At 42.0% G+C, this 18,763-nt stretch overlaps 2 protein-coding genes across 2 annotated transcripts; both read left to right on the forward strand.

Annotated features, from left to right (window-relative positions):
* The first annotated feature begins 417 nt into the window (after positions 1-417).
* LOC119726426 (inter-alpha-trypsin inhibitor heavy chain H4-like) lies at positions 418-15,375 on the forward strand. The gene is made up of 11 exons (XM_038198080.1): positions 418-574; positions 2,008-2,118; positions 3,698-3,836; positions 5,143-5,418; positions 5,981-6,269; positions 6,808-7,358; positions 7,920-8,336; positions 11,935-11,970; positions 12,822-12,854; positions 14,747-14,776; positions 15,271-15,375. Exons 1-11 carry the CDS (start codon positions 510-512, stop codon positions 15,373-15,375), a joined length of 2,052 nt encoding a protein of 683 aa, XP_038054008.1. The 5' UTR covers positions 418-509.
* Positions 15,376-15,503: 128 nt separating this feature from the next.
* On the forward strand, positions 15,504-18,630 carry LOC119726780 (inter-alpha-trypsin inhibitor heavy chain H5-like). The gene is made up of 3 exons (XM_038198629.1): positions 15,504-15,600; positions 16,053-16,415; positions 17,407-18,630. Exons 1-3 carry the CDS (start codon positions 15,513-15,515, stop codon positions 17,616-17,618), a joined length of 663 nt encoding a protein of 220 aa, XP_038054557.1. The 5' UTR covers positions 15,504-15,512; the 3' UTR covers positions 17,619-18,630.
* The last annotated feature ends 133 nt before the right edge of the window (positions 18,631-18,763 follow it).

Below are 18,763 nucleotides of genomic sequence, written 5' to 3' on the forward strand. Positions count from 1 at the left end.
GATTGCCAGCTACTTGGTCAACTAACTCTTTTTCATTCGCGCTCCCATTAGTTTTGATCAAGGAATGTCCCCTCCCCTTTTTGAAAAGCAATTGACGCCCTTGATGGGACAGCAGTGCCAGATGCCATTGTAGGTCATTCATCAAGGACACATAACTTTCTTAATAATTTGTAAATTTTCCTCAAATCCGAAGAGTGCACACAATGTATGTTATAATTACTGTACTTTGTAAATGTAGTTCTTTGATTCTTTTGGTACAAGTTTGCACTGCCTAGTGCTTATCCCTGAAAACACCCCCCCCCCCAAAAAAAAAAAAATCTGGAAGTTTGACTAACGGAGAAAATTAATTTATGGATACCCGGGTAGTTTGATTTTGTTTTGTTATTTGTAAACTTTGTGTGCATGTGCATGCACAGCCATTGAAGATACGTGGACTGCGAGTGTCATCCTTAGTGACGGCTCGCTTCACTAAGACAGTGGTTGAGAGCTTTGTGGTCAACCCAGCAGAGATGAGCCAGGAGATCAACTTCTACATGGAACTACCCAAAGAGGCCTTCATATCTGGCTTTCTGATGTAAGTCGGGCATTTTGAAGGCTTCTCCAAAAGTTGTAGTCGAGTCCAATACAGGTCAAATCACAAGTCCATCATCAGCGAAATCACAAGTCGAAACATCACAATTTAAATCACACGTCCATCACAAGTCAAATCATAAGTCAAGTCAGAAGTCCATCACAAGCATGGGCGTCGCCAGGATTTTTCTAGAGGAGGGCAAAGCACATTTTCCCCCGAAATCCCTGTACTTTTCCAGCGTATCATTCGATTTATCATTTTTCGAGGGGGACAGGGACTTTTAAACCAGAGGGAGCACTAGGGCCCCCTTGCCCCCATCCTCGCGACGCCCATGATCACAAGTCAAGTCACAAGTTGAAGGCAAGTCCATCACAAGTCAAATCACAATCCCATAACCAGAGAAATCACAACTCCATCACAAGTGTAATCAAATCAGAAGCCCATCACAAGTCAAGTCACAGGTCTATCAAAAGTCGCATCACAAGTGATACCACACGTCAATTTGAAGTCCTTCAAAACCCCAATTAAGTCAATCGCCAATCACTAGGTCACAAGCGGGAATCCAAAGTCTATCACAAGTCAATCTCGTGTAAGATCAAAACCAACAGGCGATGTAAAATATGTACCGCTCATTTGAATACCATGTAGCTTGACTTGACTCAATGACTTGTGGTCGACTTATATACATGTATACTAGTTTTATTTCGACAGGGTAGCCTTTTCAATTATTTAAACTGATATTCTTAAGGGCCCTGATTACATTAAAATAAATGATTGAATGAATTTAAAAGGGTACATGGACACCAACGAAAACAGTTAACAAAACCAAAATTCTTAAAGAATAAAATAAAATAGGTCAAAGAATTTAAAACAAAATATTTATAAAAAATCAAACTTTACGTAAGATTAAATATGTGAAAAACGAAACGAAGGTAAGAGGACCAAACTGTTAAAACAAAGAAAAGAAAATTGTTAGAAATTAACTCTACTGAGTGGAGCGCTAGGACTGTGGTATACCCTCCTATGCTCATATACAGTCCTATATAGCGCTCCACTCAGGAGAGCAAGTTAGATATCCACATTAAAGCAAGCACGATGAAGTTAAAGAGATAAAAAAAAAAGCCAGAAAGATACATATGAATATTTATAAATAGCAACCACAAAAGACATAACAAGTATTGCAATGACCTTGTGAGAACTTGACCAACTTTTATTTTTAAGATGGCATATTGCTTTAGGGAGAGATTTGCTAAGACGATCGCAGACGTCTTCCGTCAAGTCCTTGGTCAACAATATAACAAAAAGTATGTCGACAAAGGGCAAAGCCCTATATAAAAATTGGCCAGCTCCCTCGATCGTGACAATGTGTTTATAATGACAACAAACACACTCATGGAGAAGTTCTAAACTTCAAGATTTTTTCCAACCTTGCACAGAGAGACTGATGGTGTGGTGTACAACTCGCGGGTGGACGAGAAAGAAGCAGCCCAACAGGCCTATGACCATGCCAGAAGACAGGGACAGACTACCGGACAAGTCAAACAAACGTAAGTACAGGCCCCAGTAGATCGGGTGTAGTGGCCTGGCATTAGCTGGCACCACCGACACATCCTTATTGCTTGGCTAGAATGTCAGACAAGTCGACCGTTGAGACAACTCGACCGTTGAGACAACTCGACTCGGGACAAGTCGACCGTTGAGACAACTCGACTCGGGACAACTCGACTTTATGGAAATGTATACACGTGGAGCGGAAAAAGTTGCACTCGATGCACAGAGGGCGCTCCGATCTGGTGGCCGTCGCGCCGAGTCGACGTGTCTCAACGGTCGACTTGTCTTTCCATTTATCGCACATACGGTCGAGTTGTCTCAACAGTCGAGTTGTCTCAACGGTCGACTTGTCCCGAGTCGAGTTGTCTCAACGGTCGACTTGTCTGACCCCCCTTGGCTAGGGCTAACAGTAATACAAGTATCTACATGGGAAGCGGCTTCATCCACTTCCGTTGCATATGTACATTTGCACGCCGTATAGCCAAGTAATTCAGACGTGGCTTGGTCTACAGGGTGCAGCCTTGTATTAAAATTCCCAGAGACACTAGTGCTGAATGCCCATACTCCAGAATTCTTTTTAAAAATACTAACTCTCACAGGTATTTAAGCTGCACAGAAAAATGATGATCAACATGTCATCTTTCAATTTCTTTTCATTTTTTTGGTGGGTTGACCATTGACTTTTCGAGATATTCTCACCCAAAGAAGACGACCTCTTTTTTCCCCGAAGCGGACAAGTAGCCATTTTGAAAAACGATCCCTCCACAACATGGCAAAATAGTGCCACTTTCGAGCCCAATTGCATCCAGAATGCTCAGAATTGGAAGCCACAAGTCCGGGCCAGAGGTTCCTTGCCATTTCTCTTCAATTCCCTAATAACAGGCTCTGAGTACGTATAACCAGTGGCGTAGCCGGGGGGGGGGGGGGGGGGACAGCCCCCCCCCCCCATGAAACCTTGTCGCCCCCAGTCGCCCCCACTGAGATTTTGAGTCTCTAAAAAAATTATCATTGATCTACATGACGCCCCCCCATGAAATGTTCCAGCCCTCCCCCAGCGCCCCCCCACTGAAAAATTCCTGGCTACGCCACTGCGTACACAGAGGGCGCTAGCCATGGTGTCCGATAATCTCTTTCACAAAATGCTCAGAATTGGAAGCCCCATGTCCTGGCCAGGGGTTCCTTGCCATATCTCTTCAATTCCCTAATAACAGGCTCTGAGTACGTACACAGAGGGCGCTAGCCATGGTGTCCGATTGTCTCTTTCACAAATGGAAATGCAGGTTTTGAAAAGCATTTTGGGTAGACGCGCACATAACCCGGTATATGTCTATACAACATCTTTTCAATGGACGATATTTTTTTATCTGTCAATTGTAAACGATACTTGAGGTTGAGCATTGATTTTCTATCGGGAAGATAATAGTGCTCCAACCCCCTTCCCAAGGTTCTTCATGTGGCAAGTTGACTCACTTGCCTCCCCCCCCACCCTCTGGGTATGCCACTGCTCTCCCACTCATTGGAGGCAAGATTTTGTTTAGGACTTGAAGTCTTGAATTGGCATTTCTGTCGCTCCAGGTCTGAGGAGAAGAATGACTTCACCATATCCATCAATGTCGAGGCAAGAAGCAGGCTGAGATTCAATCTGACTTACGAGGAACTTCTGAAGAGAAAATACGGATATTTTGAGAATATGATTTCTATTACTCCAGGCCAGGTCAGTGCGAGATTTACGCTCAGTCCAAATCTTTTGTCCTATCATTTAGGGCTTTTGTCTGTTACAATTACCTTTTGATAATGCTGTGCAGAATGATTCAACAATTTCTCAGACTCTACAGTGTTTTACTAAAGAGGTCACTACAACGCAAGCCTATACATGCAGGGTGAGTAACAAAACGATACACAAATTTCGGGACCATTGTTTTAGTGACGTTCTGCGTGAAGCACTTTCAAAATCTATGATGCGAAAGCCCAATTTCTTTTAGTACAAGAATCATTCAAATTACTAATGTACTTTTCAAGTTACAGAATTTTAAACACAACCATTGTTTTAAAGGTAGAGTCCATCATTTGCAGCCATCCGCAAAGTAACTGGCGTAATTATTGTTGAAAAACTAACTTGGTTGATAGATAGTAAGGAGACTAAACTCCCTGTGAAATTATTCTTTCTGGGAAGCTGTCATTTTGAAGTAATCAACGAAAGAAGGCATTTCCAACGGTGATTCTTAAGAAGCACCGTAGGAAAATTTAAATTAGTAGTTCGTTTTGTTATTCAGCGCAGCGCGCACAAGTATTCGAACGACGCACATGCGCGCGCGGTTGTTATAATTCGTCGGATCAGTGCGCGACGTCGCGTATAGTTGCAATTCAAAACAATTCAAAACATGATTCAGCAACTTTTGATTTGAAATTGAGATCTTAGAATGCTGTTTTTCTCGGAATGTACAGCTGAAGCTTAGCTGAAACTTCATCAGGTTAGTTGCTCAGTATCCTTCATTAGATTTTGAACTCTTTTGTTGCTTCAAACGAACAAAATGCACAAATTACAAATGATGGACTCTACCTTTAAAGTTCTGTCCACGGATCACAAGAAGGTAAGCGTTCGTTCAACCAAACAAAACCAAATCACATAGGGATGTGTGTGAATTGTTTTCGTTTTGCTAAAAGAACGCACACCTTTTTCGTGATCCGTGGACAGAACTTTAAAAAGGTGGTTGTGTTTAAGATTTCGCAACTTGAAAAGTACATGAGTGGTTTGAATGATTCTTGTACTAAAAGAAAGCTTATGAATTGGGCTTTCATATCCTAGATTTTGAAACCAACAATGGTCCCAACATTTGGGTTTCTTTTTGTTTTTGACTCACCCTGTTGTAAAGAATCTTTGCTGCGCTGCACAAATTTATAGCAATTATTTTTAACTTTATTATTTAACTTAATTATTTGGGGGAAAGAAATTACTGAAACATTATTTTTTTCACTGGAATCGCGTAAATCTGTCAGCTGACTTTCTTTCTTTTCTGCAGACCGTTGACCATCTTATAGTTGATGTCCACATCACTGAGCCTCAGGGAATCAAGGAGGAATCCGTGGATTTCTTCGTCAAGAAACTCCTGACGAACGGGAGCGAAGAGGTTCAGCGGCCAGAGTGGGCGCGGCTGAAGGGCCAACACAGTGATCGCGTCAGCGTACGTTTTCACCCGACCCCTGAGGAGCAGGAAGCTCTGTCCACCAGTGGCAACTTTGGCAAGTTTGTTCTGCGTTATGACGTCATCCACAGGCAAAATGCAGGGAATATTGAGGTAAAGAACTGGATTTGTAGTCAGTAGCATCTCAAGTCAAATCGTAAGTCTGTCACAAGTCAATTACAAGTCAATCACAAGTCAATCGCAAGTCAGTCACAAGTCAGTCACAACTCAATCACACAACAATCACAAGTCATTCGTACAAACATTAAAAGTCAATCAGAAGTCAATCACAAGTCAATCACAAGTCTGTCACAAGTCAATTACAAGTCAATAACAAATCAATCGCAAGTCAATCACAAGTCAATCACACAAAAATCACAAGCCATCCGCAAGTAATGTCACAAATAAAAGGAACGCCCTTGTTGGAGTTTTACATTCTTAATAAAAGAGATGAACTTAAAATATTTTTTATTTACAACTTAAACAAAAACAATTAGGGTCTTTCCGGTTGTAGAGGTGGGCACTGGTTTAATCAATTTTTTATTTTAATCACGAATCTAGCATAATCACTTTAAGAAGTTTGCAGATGTTATAAAAAATGTACAAAAAAAAACCAAACAGGTAATACAGACTATATTTTGTAAAATCATTATGGTTGTCTTTTTCTTCTGCACAGATATTCAACGGCTATTTCGTGCACCATTTTTCACCAGAGGGAGGGTTCCTGCCCATACAGAAGAGTGTCGTCTTTGTTCTGGACACCAGTGGATCGATGAGCGGAACGAAGATCCGCCAAACTAAAGAGGCCATGGACACCATCCTCTCCGATCTCCGGAAGAAGGACGAGTTTGGTATCATCACTTTTTCCTCCTCGACCCGAGCGTGGAGGTCTCGCATGGTGCCTGCCAACAAGGCGAACATTGAATCTGCCAAAGATGGAATACAAGGGCTGCACGCAAGAGGAGGTTTGTATAGATTTACCTTTTTTTTTTTGGTTTGCACTGCAAATTTGGTGAAGATTAAGGTTATTTTTTGAAAAGAAGTTGAGCAATAATTTTGTTGACCTCATTAAATTTTCCTGCAATGAACTTATAAGCATTGTTTAAAACTAAAAATGTTATCACAAGATGATTCCGGTGTGAAGGTGTTCCAAATCCTGTCAATTGACCTTCATCATGCTGCCACCATTTCAGTCATTTTCCCTGTATCCAATAACAGCACTGAATGATAATGTTTTTTGTGCAAAAGGAACCAGACTATTTTTCCTTCCAGCCTCTCTTTGGTTACGTTGATTTGAATGGGAAAAAATCTCATGGCCGCAACATGATAATGGACTATAACTCTCTGAGTTCAGTGAGCTTACTGCAGATAAACTTTTCTGCAACTTAACCTGGAGAGTCGAGAATTCTCCTTATGAAATTGCTGTCATTAAGGGCACAACATTCTCCCTCCCGCTGCAAATAAACGTCTATCGATATAATTCATGCCCCACTTTTACCACAGGTACCAACCTCCATCGTGGCATAGTTGATGCCATCGAGATGCTGCAGGATGCCCAGAACAATGATCTCTCCACCGTCGGGAAGTTCTACCTTATCATCGTGCTGACGGACGGCATGCCAACTGTTGGACAACTGACCGAACCACATGCCATCAGCAGAGACATCCGGCGTCGTCTGGATGGCCGATTCTCTCTCTTCTGCCTTGGGTTCGGAGACAACGTGGACTACACGTTCCTGGAACAGCTCTCCTTGCAGAACAAGGGCCTGGCGCGGAAGATCAAGGAGGACTCGGACGCCGGTCAGCAACTCGTGGGATTCTTCGACGAAGTCGCCACTGCGTTGTTGGTCAACGTTAGGATCAGGTATGACGCCCGCATGGTCAACGTCAACAGCATTTCGGAGACTGTCTTCCCGACTTACTTTGAGGGGACGGAGTTGGTGGTAGCCGGCCAGCTAGCGGCCAACGATGACCTGCCAAACACACTGAACTGTGTGGTGGCCGCTGAATCTGGTGGGGTTGAGATTCAGCTGGAGCTTGAGACAAACGTCAAGGTTTGAACCGACAACTTCACTGTACTTTCAAAATTAATATTTGTTTCTCGATTTGATTGATTGCTGTGTTACATGTATTACAAGTTTGAAAATATATTTAAACAATATGCTGGTAGTGAAAGACTTTGTAAAAAAGTATGAGGCGCGGAATGAACCAACGTCAATATGGAACACTACGCCAGCTATGTCCCAAGGGCGGATACAGAACACAATTTTTTTTGGGGGGGGGGGGGGCAAAGATAAAAAAAATGTGTGGGTTCAAAATAATACGGCGTGGGGTTCGGGGCCCACTTAACTGGCCCCAAACATTTTTTTTATTCTAGATGCTTTGTTGCGATCTGAGGCAATTTCTGACAACTTTAACCAATTTTTTTTTGAGGAAAAGACGGTGGTGTATGCATTGTTTGCCTTTATTGCGACGTCACTTACAAAAAAGGGTTCTTTTGGGGGGGGGGGGGGCATGGCCCATGTTGGGCCCCCAGGATCCGCCCTCGCTGTGTCCCAGTATATTCCCCACATTGATTTGACTGAAGCATTTATCCACCCTGCTTGCATTGACAGGAGGAAAGTCACGCTCTTCTCAGCCCACACACTGTGAACAACTTCGCCCAGCGACTGTGGGCCTTCCTGACGATCAAGGAGCTCCTGCAGAAGCGCATTGCGGCGGTCGGTGACAGCGAGAAGGCAGAATTGACACAGAGGGCGCTAGAGCTGTCCCTCAAGTACCACTTTGTCACCCCGCTGACGTCGCTGGTCGTCGTCAAGCCCGACGAGGAGGATGCCCTCATCGGAAAACCGCAACCAAGGGTTGAACGGCCTGCATTTGAAAGAGTAATGATTCTTAGTCACCCGCCTGGTACGTGTTTACTATGCAATCCGTGCACAGACACTGTAGATGGTACTTTTATGTCCTCTTTCAAAAGCCACAGAATTAAGGAGGAAGACGCCGCGAGCACTGCTTTGTCCGTGTGGGACAATGTATGCACAACTTATGTTATTCTGAAAGTGCATTGCTATGAAGCCCGGGAAGGGACAGGGTAGAATTTTTTTTTGGGGGGGGGATTTGCTAATTCGTTCGCACGAATTGCTAATTCGTTCGCACGAATTGCTAATTCGTTCGCACGAATTGCTGATTCGTTCGGCAGATTACTAATTCATTCCCACGAATTACTAACGCGTTCCTGGATGCACGAGTAAGCAATTCGTTCCCACGAAGTAGGAAATCGTGCGAACGAAATAGCAATTTGTGCGAACGAAATAGCAATTCGTGCAAACGAAATAGCAATTCGTGCGAACGAAATAGCAATTCGTGCGAACGAGTTAACAATTCGTGCGTAGGAATTCGTGGGAACGAATTAGGAATTCGTGCGAACGAAATATGAATTCGTGCGAACGAATAAGCAATTCGTGCGAACGAATAAGCAATTCGTGCGAACGAATTAGCAATTCGTGTGAACGAATTAGGAATTCGTGCGAACGAATTAGCAAATTCCCCCCCAAAATATCCACCCTGTCCCTTCCCGGGCTTCATATATTGCACAAGGAACTTGTCACGGACGGTCACGTTGATCCAACATTCAGTGGCGTAGCAGTGGGGGGGGGGGGGGGGGGGGGGGGGGGGGCAGTGTTCCCAAGTTTCCCCTAAGGTGCCCCCAACAAAACCTGAAATTTGCTACTTGCCACGTAAGAGTCTTTTTAAACATGTTAAAGTATATCCTTTTTGAGGTTTGAGTATTGAGTCATTTGGTTGAAATCAAAGTCACGAGTCGAAAATGTCAAGTCTGACAAGTCACGAGTCACTGAAGAATAATGAGAGCAGAAAATTGTGCGGGGGTGGGGAGATAGGGAGTTGGAGGAGGCTTTGAAGGCAACGCATAAAAAGAGCAGAGGCCTGAAGCAATTATAACACAATACTTGCAACGTTATTCAGCAAATTTAACTATCTTCAGGATTTGTGTTACTCTTGTGTAAAATAATAACAACTTGTCGAGAGGAAGGGGTGGTTAGCCTCCCCAAACAACCATATTGGATTTGTCCATGGACTTATTACAGTTTGGGAAATAACTAACTTCAAACTTCATGGTTGCATGATTTTCTTTTAAACTTCAGTAATGCCGGCGTCTGAGATTTCAGAACCTGCATCCCCACCTCGCCGCCCATCTAGAATAGGCGTTGGTAAGTCTTAATGATTTGTTCTCTGGCATCATTGACCTATCGCCGTTTGTGAACTAGTCACGTCCTCAGACAACCCTATGGAGTTTTTGTACACTAAGTTTTGTTTGTCTCAGATTTTGCGCGTTCCGCGTCCATGACAAATAAAGTTGTTTTTGCAGTTGCTATATCTCTTGTAACGCAAAGTTATTCAAGTTTTGAATGAGGCATGGAACAAATAATGTGACGAATGTGTAGCTATGGAATAATTTCTTTTAAAATTTTCAAATGATGCTACCTGACAAATAACTCAATTGTTGCTTGGAAGACTAGTTCCTGCCAACCTATCAGTTCCATTACTTTTTTGATTCAAGGTTTATCTGATTGTGACCCTTACTCTTTTATTCTCGACTGTTTCAAGCAACATCGTTACCCTTCGTCAAAAGTGTGGGACCAGTGTCTGGCTAGCGCCACCTAACGGCCAGATGTAAACGACTTCTTGAATTATAAGCTTCAATTAACAGGGTTTTGTTTTTTGGGGGGGGGGTGCTGTTGCCCAAGAAAGTAGTTTTTCAGGTGAAATGAAACAAAGGGTAAACTTTGGTCATTTTATACACAGGGCGACACAGCCTCCATTCTCGCCCCATCCAGGAAACTGACATAGGTGAGTTTAGTTCTCTTTGTTTTGAGGTTCCATTATACTTGAGAACCATTGTCATCAAACCCAACAACAAAAAGAACAATGATACCAACAACAAAGAGAGTATAAAGGGACCTAACATAACAGACAACAATGATTTTCAACGACAAAGAGAAAAAATGTTACCCCACAAGCAACAAAACAATGGTACCGAACAAGAAAGAAAAATACCCAACTTAACAACAAAGAGAACAATGATACTGAACAAAACTTTATTTGTGTGGGGGTTCATGAAATGTTCTCTTTGTTAAGAGGGCTAGTTGTTCTCTACGTTCTAGGGTACCTTTCTTCTTACTTATTCGAGAAGAAAGGGGACTCATATGTTTATTTTTGTAGGGTACAACTGTTGTTTTTGTTGTTTGGTTCAATTGTTCTCTACATTGTGGGGTACCATTAATGTTCTTATGGGATTCATGTTCAACAGCAAATGAAGTTGCCTAAATTTGCTCTCTTTGTTGTGAGGTACCATGCTTCTCAGCAATAACACAATTCTTGCTGGGAAGAGTGGTTCCCGTCACCCTATTAGTATAAATACTGAGGAACGGTCTACCAGCCAGGCAGATTTATTTGTGCACAAAAGCCTCCCAAAGAAAAGCTTTTTTTTGGGGGGGGGGTTGCTTTTGCCCAAGAAGGTAGTTTTAAAGGTGAAATAAAACAAACTTTTCAACTTTAAACTTTTAAACCTCGCCGACATAACGTCTCTCATAACATGGGTGAGTTTAGTTCTCTTTGTTGTGGAGCCCCATTGTACTGAGGAACTATTGTCTGATAAAACCCAACAACAAAAAAGAACAATGGTATACCCAACAACAAAGAGAACAATGCAGAGTTGTAACAAGTGACTGCTTTTGCGACTTTAAAGAAGTGACTCGACTCTCACTCGAGTAGAGTCGAGTCGAGTCTATAGGTCAAGAAGGTCGAGTCGAGTCACAGTGTGAAGTCGAGTCGAGTTGAATTAAATACAAAACTCGAGTCAATTCGAGTCACGAATATTTTAAAACGATGTAAGAAATAAAAGCAAGAACTGTATACCAGTTAACAAGAAGTGAAACTTCGGTTATATAGGTTGGTTTGACTTGGGATCTAGAATTTTTTTCGCTGATCGCTGACAACATCCAAACCAAATTGCATTATACAAAACTGTTTCTGATTATTTAAAAGTGGGCATGTATCTATTCAATTTTTAAAAGGAGGGCATACTGCCAGCGTTCTAATCCAAGAGCTTAATATAAATCGCCCAAAGCCAATGATAAAACTATGATTTGGAAAATGTGTTAGGCCTAAGTCCGGTTCCGGGGTATTGTGTGCGATCCAGAACCAGATAATGGAATTCTGTGACACGCTGTATGTTTGTACACGGAAAGTGGCTGCTGTACCGTACTATATTAGCAAATTGACGTGAACATTTAACCGTTAGTCATTGCAAATATTTTTCGCAAAGCTTTACTTTTATTTTTGGCCCAGACTCGATAATTACTAGCCTTCGCTCGAGTCGAGTCGCTCTTCCGATTTGGGACTCGAGTCAAGTCGAGTCATTGTGCTCGCAGTGATTCGAGTCGAGTTGAGTCATTTGCTGGCAGTGTCTTGAATTGAGTCATTTAACCTCAGGGACTCGAGTCGAGTCGATTCACCAAAAAGTATGTGTTTATAATTGTGCCCAAGAAGGTAGTTATTCATGTAAAATATATAACATAAAAGCGAAAACTTTGATGATTTACCGCACAGGTCCATCTCAACGACGGCCCAACCGTCAGAAGAAGGGTGAGTTCTAATTCTCTTTGTTGGTACCCAAGGGCGGATCGGGGAAGGGGGGGGGGACGGAAGCCATGCCCCCCCCCAAACAAAGAACCCATTTGTTTGTTTAAAGTGACGTCGCACTAAAGGCAGGCACTGTGTACACCACCACCTTTTCTTCACAAAAAGATGAGATTAAAGTGGTCAGAAATTACCTCAGGATCGTACTACAGAGCATCTAGAATCCAAAAATGGTGTAGAGCCCTAGCTTAACCCTAAAAGGGCCGGGTTATTTTGACCATCTCTCAGCCGGGGGGGGGGGGGGCGGATTCCGCCCCCAAGATCTAGACCATCGAGTGACGAACAATTTTGAAACTCGGTACATGCATAGAGCAACTCATCATGAACATACCCAAGAAATTTCGTCACTATAGGTCAAAGGGTTTTGGAATTATGGCTAATTAATTATTCATATTTTTCTTATGGACGAATGGTAATTCTGCTCTGTGTACACGACGTTTATGGGAAAATTTAGTTTTCACGACGCGTAGCGCCGGAATTTTTTAGTAACAAAGTAACAAAGTAAACAATTGTACCCAACCGTTAATGTTCTTAAGGTATTCAACAGCAAGTGGGGTTCCTTTGCTCTCTTCGTTGTGAGGTAGCACAATAACTCAATTCTTGCTGGGAAGACTGGCTCCCGTCACCCTATCAGTTTTAATATTAGGGAACAGTCCACCAGCCAGACAGATTTTTTTGTGCACAAAATTAGCCCCAAAATCAAGGGAGGGGAAGGGGTTTGCTTAATTTTGCCCAAAGAAAGTAGTTTTTCACAAAATATAACATAAAAGTCTTAACTTTGGTTATTTACCACACAGGTCCATCTCGCCGACAGCGCGAGCGTCAGAGAGGTGAGTTCTAGTACTCTTTGTTGTTGGGTTCCATTAGCCTGTTTAATGTGGGGGTACAATTAGTGTTCTCTACATTCTGGGGTACCATTAATGTTCTTATGGTATTCAACAGCGAGTGGGCCATCCTGGCTGTCTTTGTTGCGAGGTATACCATCGTTGTTTTTGTTGTTGGGTTCCAATATTAGTGTAATCAGGGATGCCTGTTTTCAGGCTACATTTAGTCTGATTTCAGGCTTTTTCATGTTTTTAAAAAACAAACTCAGGCATTCCATCCCTTTGCACGAAGGACAAATTAATCCTCATGCAGCACGTACAGAGAAAACAATTGTGCATGGGATTCCCATTGTAATTACTAGCTCGATGCACGAATGTATGAATTGTAAGTTCAAGGTAGACATATTGAAGTGTGATCATTGCAATGCGTTTATGGTGTATTGCGATCGTTTTGTGCGTGCTTGCCTTCTTCCACATCAAACTGTTCAGGCCCTGGAGCATGAACTCTCTGGCATTCCTTCTCTTTGTTGGGGTACCATTGTTCTCTGTATTCTGGGAAGCCATTGTTCTGATTGTATCCAGCAACGAATAGGCTACTCTTCTCTTCGTTATTTGGTACAAAACGTTATTTCTAGTGTGTATTTTCAGACGATCCAATATATAGAGATCCAATAAATAGAGGACATGTTGGTGATCATATGTCAGGTAAAGATATTTGATTTATTGTGCAACACATTCCCGTAACGTTTTCGTCCAATTTCCCTCTTTTCCCGCTAAATCCAAAGGGCCGGTATCTTTACCTCGGATTAAAGAAGTCACTGACTGACTGACCGACTGCCAACCTGCCTTACTGACTGAATGCACCTGCAGCATGGGGGTGGGGTGCATGGGGGCGTGCCCCACAAATATAGAGCACCAAGAATTTTGTTTCTCAAATTAATGTTATCACATGAGGAGTACAGAAAACTGTTTAAACCAATGCTACTCACCCTTGGTCCACTATATGGATATATTAATATGAATGGAAATTCCATTGTTACTCACCTTACACTTTTTGCATTAATATTCCGAGTGTTGTTTCCTTCAAACTATTTGAATTACGCCCAATTTTGAAGGCTTTTCTCTGATGACAATGGTTACAAACAACTAAAAGAACAATTCTACAATACCCAACAGCAAAGAGAACAATGGTATCCAACAACACTTCTTGTGAGGTTCATTACTGTTCTCTTTACTGAGAGGAGTACCATTATTCTCTACTCTCTAGGGTATAATTAATGGTCGTATTATATTCAACAGCAAGTGGGGTTCCTTTGCTCTCTTACCGAGGAACCATTGTTGTTTTTAATTATTGAACGTCAAAAGTACGTTTTTACTACATATATAGCTTTTTACTGTTTGTAAAGTTGTAAAAACGTTTATGGCACGTCAGTTGGTGGTTATGAACGTCCAAAACGTTTTATGTAGGTCCTTGGCATGTCTTTAGAATTGTAATACGTTTTGTACGTTCCACTAACATTCTAAGAATGTTTAGGGCTCGTCAGAAATTAATCATTGTCCGAAATGTTTTATATAGTCACTAGTAACTACTAGTAAGTTTTTAATGGTTTCTGACGTTTCAAAAAAACATTCTTAGAACGTTGCCCCCCCAAAAAAAGTTAAAAAAAAAAACGTTCAAGTGTCCACAAACTGCTGTCCTAAAAACTTTTTTTAGACGTTCTCAAAACGAAAGAGGTATGTTCGGAAAACGTTCAGAAAGTGTTTAATAGTTTGCTGGGTTGTTGTTCAGTTCTAATATTCTCTTTGTTGGGGAACCGTTCTCATTGTATCCAGCTACGATTTGGCACTATTCTCTTTTTTATTTGGTACCAATGGTTATTTCTTTTGTGTGTTTTCAGGTAGAGGACTTGTTGCTGACCATGTGCCAGGTAAAAAAATGTTCGTTTTATTTGTGCACGCATTCCCGTTAAGTCTAATTTGAACCAACGTCGGGAACAAAGTAATTGTCGATGTTTTTGCGACCTGAGTTTTCCTGTCGCGGCGCAAGCAAATCGAAGGTCGATCCGAGACCGGCTTGAGGCACTGCATCTCGCAACTATGAGGAAACCTGAAGAAATATGTAGGAGAAGACAATTAAATGAAGAAATTACAGTGTATAGGTGGGAGGAAAAGCTCAGAGGAATGATCTGGGGAAAACCCACGGGATTGGGTAGGGACTGATCCAACCCACATGTGGACCAGGGCAGGATTAGAACGGCGGGCCATTGAGGTGGAAGGCGAGGAAAGAACCATGCACTACACCAACTCGACCCTCCTCTGAGATTAACCACTTTTGAAGCTATTTACAAGGGATCAATGTGACAATACATTGGAACATTTTCCTTTTGTGGGAAATTGTATGACTTTCTTTGGTTGGATTCAGTGTGCCATGATTAGGAAGAGGAAGTCGGGGCCACGGAGGATGAAGGAGCAGCTTTCTAAAGGTATTGCAGCCAAAGTGTGTGAGATTTGCTTCTTCATCATATGAGCTGGGGTTTGGAGTGGTGATTGTTTTTTTTTTTCATCACAACTACATGAAACACATGTCCTATAATAGAAGGTTTTACATTTTATTTGTTACATGCAGCCATGGGACCACAGCGCAAATATTCTGCTACCTTTGTGATGCCCATGGAGGGTGATGGTGCGTTGTGCTTTACTCTCAAATCAAGACAAGACCAAGTATACAAGCTCATTGATGACCCAGTTGTAGGTGAGTTTGCCGGGCCTCAGTGAAGAGAGAGGGGAAGGGGGCAGGTCTTACTCCCGTTTTAAAGCCTCAGTCAGCTAACAAACCCGTGGACGTTGCTCTGTTAATGTTTTGTCATTGTGTTTTCATTGTCTTTTTTGTCATTGTATTTGTACAAAAATATTACTACTACATCAGTGTAGGCCTATTATCATTGTATTAATATATTTAAGTGCTGTGATAATTTTCTTTTCCTTTTGTCATTGTCTTTTTTTGCCGATGATTTGTTCAGTATAGTGCTCTGTTACTTTTTTTGTCAGTGTATTGTCGTAATAATATTTTAGTATAAACTGCTCTGATAACTTTTGTCGTGCCAGGGTCATTGTCATATTCGTCATTGTATTGTCATTGTATGTATTGATACAGTAGAACCCCCTGTTATTTGTTTGCTCGTTCTATTGTCACGGTATTTGTAGGTTTGACTGTCAGTGGTCGCATGGCAAGTGCCTACTTGACCAATCACCTGCCCAATGGGAATGAGACCTTACCGCTTGTCCTCGACCTTCTGACCTTCCAATATGGTAGCCTTGAAGTCTCCCAAGATGGCATCGCCATCGGCCCAACGGTCACCTTGCCCTGGACTGGGAGCTGGAAGGTCAAAGCGAAAGGCCTGAAAGTCTCAGTCAGGACTGGTCAACAGCTGACCGTCCGGGTCGGGTCGGACATCACACTGGTCATCCAGAAGCGAGTAGGGAACAGCTCAGAATACAAGAGGGACTTCCTTGGACTTGAGATTAAGAACGGCCAAGGCTTGTCTGATCAGGTGGATGGCATCATTGGTAAGGATTCTGAAGTGTTATAAATTTTGCTAAGTCTAAGTCTAAGATTGTTAAGTCTTTGTGCAAGTCAACGAATAGGACATTCCTCTGAGCCAGTGAGATACGTATGGCTCCATTTTCTGAAAAAAAATACCAGAAAAATCCCGTTCATTAAAGCAATCTAGTACCTTTACATAAATCTCAAAATTAAAGCTGTGACTCGAGTAGAGGCTTGGAGTGTAGCTGACTCATCAGTGTACAATATGGAGTGCCCTGGCCTTGTGGTCTATCTGCAGCATGGAATAAGCCTTTTCGGAGTTCCAACTGCGCGCATTCGTAACCTGTGACAACGCACATTGTTTGTCTCAAATGCCCTTTGACAGTACCCACAATGCACAAGCAGCCTTTTTGTAAAGTCAGTGGCGCGATGATGTCAAAGGCCATGTGAGACAAATAATGCGCGTTGTCATAGGTTACGAATGCGCAGTTGGAACTCCGAAAAGACTTATTCGTGGTTTGAGGTTATTTCTGCAGGGTTTGTGGGTTGTGGGTTCGAGTCCAGCCTGGGGTCGTGGTGCATGTGTCCTTGGGCAAGGCTCTTTGTCACTCATTGCTTCTTTCGGCCCAAAATGGGTACCTGTGAGGGCAGAGATGGTTACTGTGATAGATTTTAGCTGCTTTGGTCGAATTGATAGCATCGAGCTGTATACTCCCAGGGAGCTGAGATTGTGTTTGGATGTTTAATTGGCCCAATGACCAGGGTAATAATTGATGGAGGGCCTTGGGTGCCAATAACATGAATAATGGTGGATAGGTGCGCCAACCTTTTTCTAACTCAGTGAATAACGACTGTGTCGTTACTGGGAAATTAAACACGCAGTAACTAGAGGTTTATCTGACGTTTTACGGGGTTCTTTAGGGTTGTTTGGGGTGCCTCGAGGTTAAACCTTAAATAACTCTCTCCCATTTACTCTCTCCCCTTAAACTCCTTTTGCCATTTCAATGAACCCAGGCCAGTTTGAGCGTCGTGAGATACGTCTGGATGCCGACAGTGTGTCTGGAGAAGGTGACAGGAGGAGAGGTTCCCTCACGGTCGCTGGCCAGCGCCTGGACGTCTGCATCTCAGAGAGGATGGACCTTCGAGAGGACAGAGCCAGGGAGTGCTGGTGGTATGCTGACAGCAATAACATCCTGGAGAACCCACTCAGGCACTACCGCACTTAATCATTAAGCCAACAGGAGACCTGAGGTTAATGGATATATTCAGGCTAATATTGCATTTAGAGGTTCATGAGGTTTTGATATTTAGTGAAAGAGTTTGATATTTTGTTGGAGAACCCACTGGGGCACTACCATGCTATCAGTAAAATGCTTGAGGCTTATTGAGGCATTGACAAATCACTTATCTAACAGCAGACATGAGATGTAAGGATAATTTCATGTAATTTGAGGTATTAAGATGTTCATGAGGTTATGATATTTACTGAGAGATTTTTTGAGGATCGACGAATCCGTATGTAAATCTATGTAAAAGAGGCTTAAGGTCCCCTAAGGTGCCAGGCTTGAAGCAAATTGATTATTGAGGTTCATCACCTATGTGTATTTTTAGAGTCTTTATCAAAACCAACTGTTATTATAAGCATACTTTTGATCGTTTTGACATTTTTTGGTTAAAACTTATTCTTGATCATTATATAGGTCATATAATTGTATATTCTATTTTTTTATAAAAGCATATATTCCATTTGTATACACTTTTTGTGTTGCATTTAATGGTACGTCTTAAGAACTTGTAAATGATTATACATGTATTGCGATTGTGTGCTCTTCACACAAAAATTTAAACTTAAGGTCAAAGTCGTATCCAAACTAGTTCTGTTTAGGCTAACTAAATTTGATGACATGCACAAAAGTCTTCAAACTTTTTTATCAACATGATATATTTTTTTCAATACTCAGCTTCCGTTTTTTTGTATCGTAAAAGACATTATGTAGATACATTTTGTCTGAACACAAGTATTTGTTTTGTCCTTACGGTCTTTAATAAGACTGACTTGTTGAAGGTACTGTACAACAATTTCCCTGCAGTCCCCGTTTGATCCACCCCGAGAATTCTATAACCACATACGCAGAGTGAAACTGTTAAAAGAACGAATTTGAGGTACCGTGTTGAACATTTTTACTCACAAGATTTTGCAATAAAATATAAATTTCATTTGTTTAAAATAGAAATGTATATCAAACACCGAGTGGAAGACATGTTTTTGAGCGTCTGTTTGAGTAAATACAAAGATATCAATTTTCGCGTGGAGAAAAATATCGGGAGAGTGGGGAGTTGGCGCATTAAGGTTTGGAACTCGGAAGACAGT

Source organism: Patiria miniata, unplaced genomic scaffold (assembly GCF_015706575.1).
Source record: "Patiria miniata isolate m_02_andy unplaced genomic scaffold, ASM1570657v1 HiC_scaffold_2, whole genome shotgun sequence".
NCBI lineage: Eukaryota > Metazoa > Echinodermata > Asteroidea > Valvatida > Asterinidae > Patiria > Patiria miniata.

What these genes read in the sequence shown, in the direction of transcription:
- LOC119726426 (XM_038198080.1), top strand. Translation starts at nt 510, where the DNA reads ATGAGCCAGGAGATCAACTTCTACATGGAACTACCCAAAGAGGCCTTC. An exon ending in ACCGGACAAGTCAAACAAAC is followed by an intron (nt 2,119 to 3,697) that starts GTAAGTACAGGC and finishes CTGTCGCTCCAG; the next exon opens with GTCTGAGGAGAAGAATGACT. An exon ending in TTTCTATTACTCCAGGCCAG is followed by an intron (nt 3,837 to 5,142) that starts GTCAGTGCGAGA and finishes TCTTTTCTGCAG; the next exon opens with ACCGTTGACCATCTTATAGT.
- LOC119726780 (XM_038198629.1), top strand. Translation starts at nt 15,513, where the DNA reads ATGCCCATGGAGGGTGATGGTGCGTTGTGCTTTACTCTCAAATCAAGA. An exon ending in CATTGATGACCCAGTTGTAG is followed by an intron (nt 15,601 to 16,052) that starts GTGAGTTTGCCG and finishes CGGTATTTGTAG; the next exon opens with GTTTGACTGTCAGTGGTCGC. An exon ending in TCAGGTGGATGGCATCATTG is followed by an intron (nt 16,416 to 17,406) that starts GTAAGGATTCTG and finishes CAATGAACCCAG; the next exon opens with GCCAGTTTGAGCGTCGTGAG.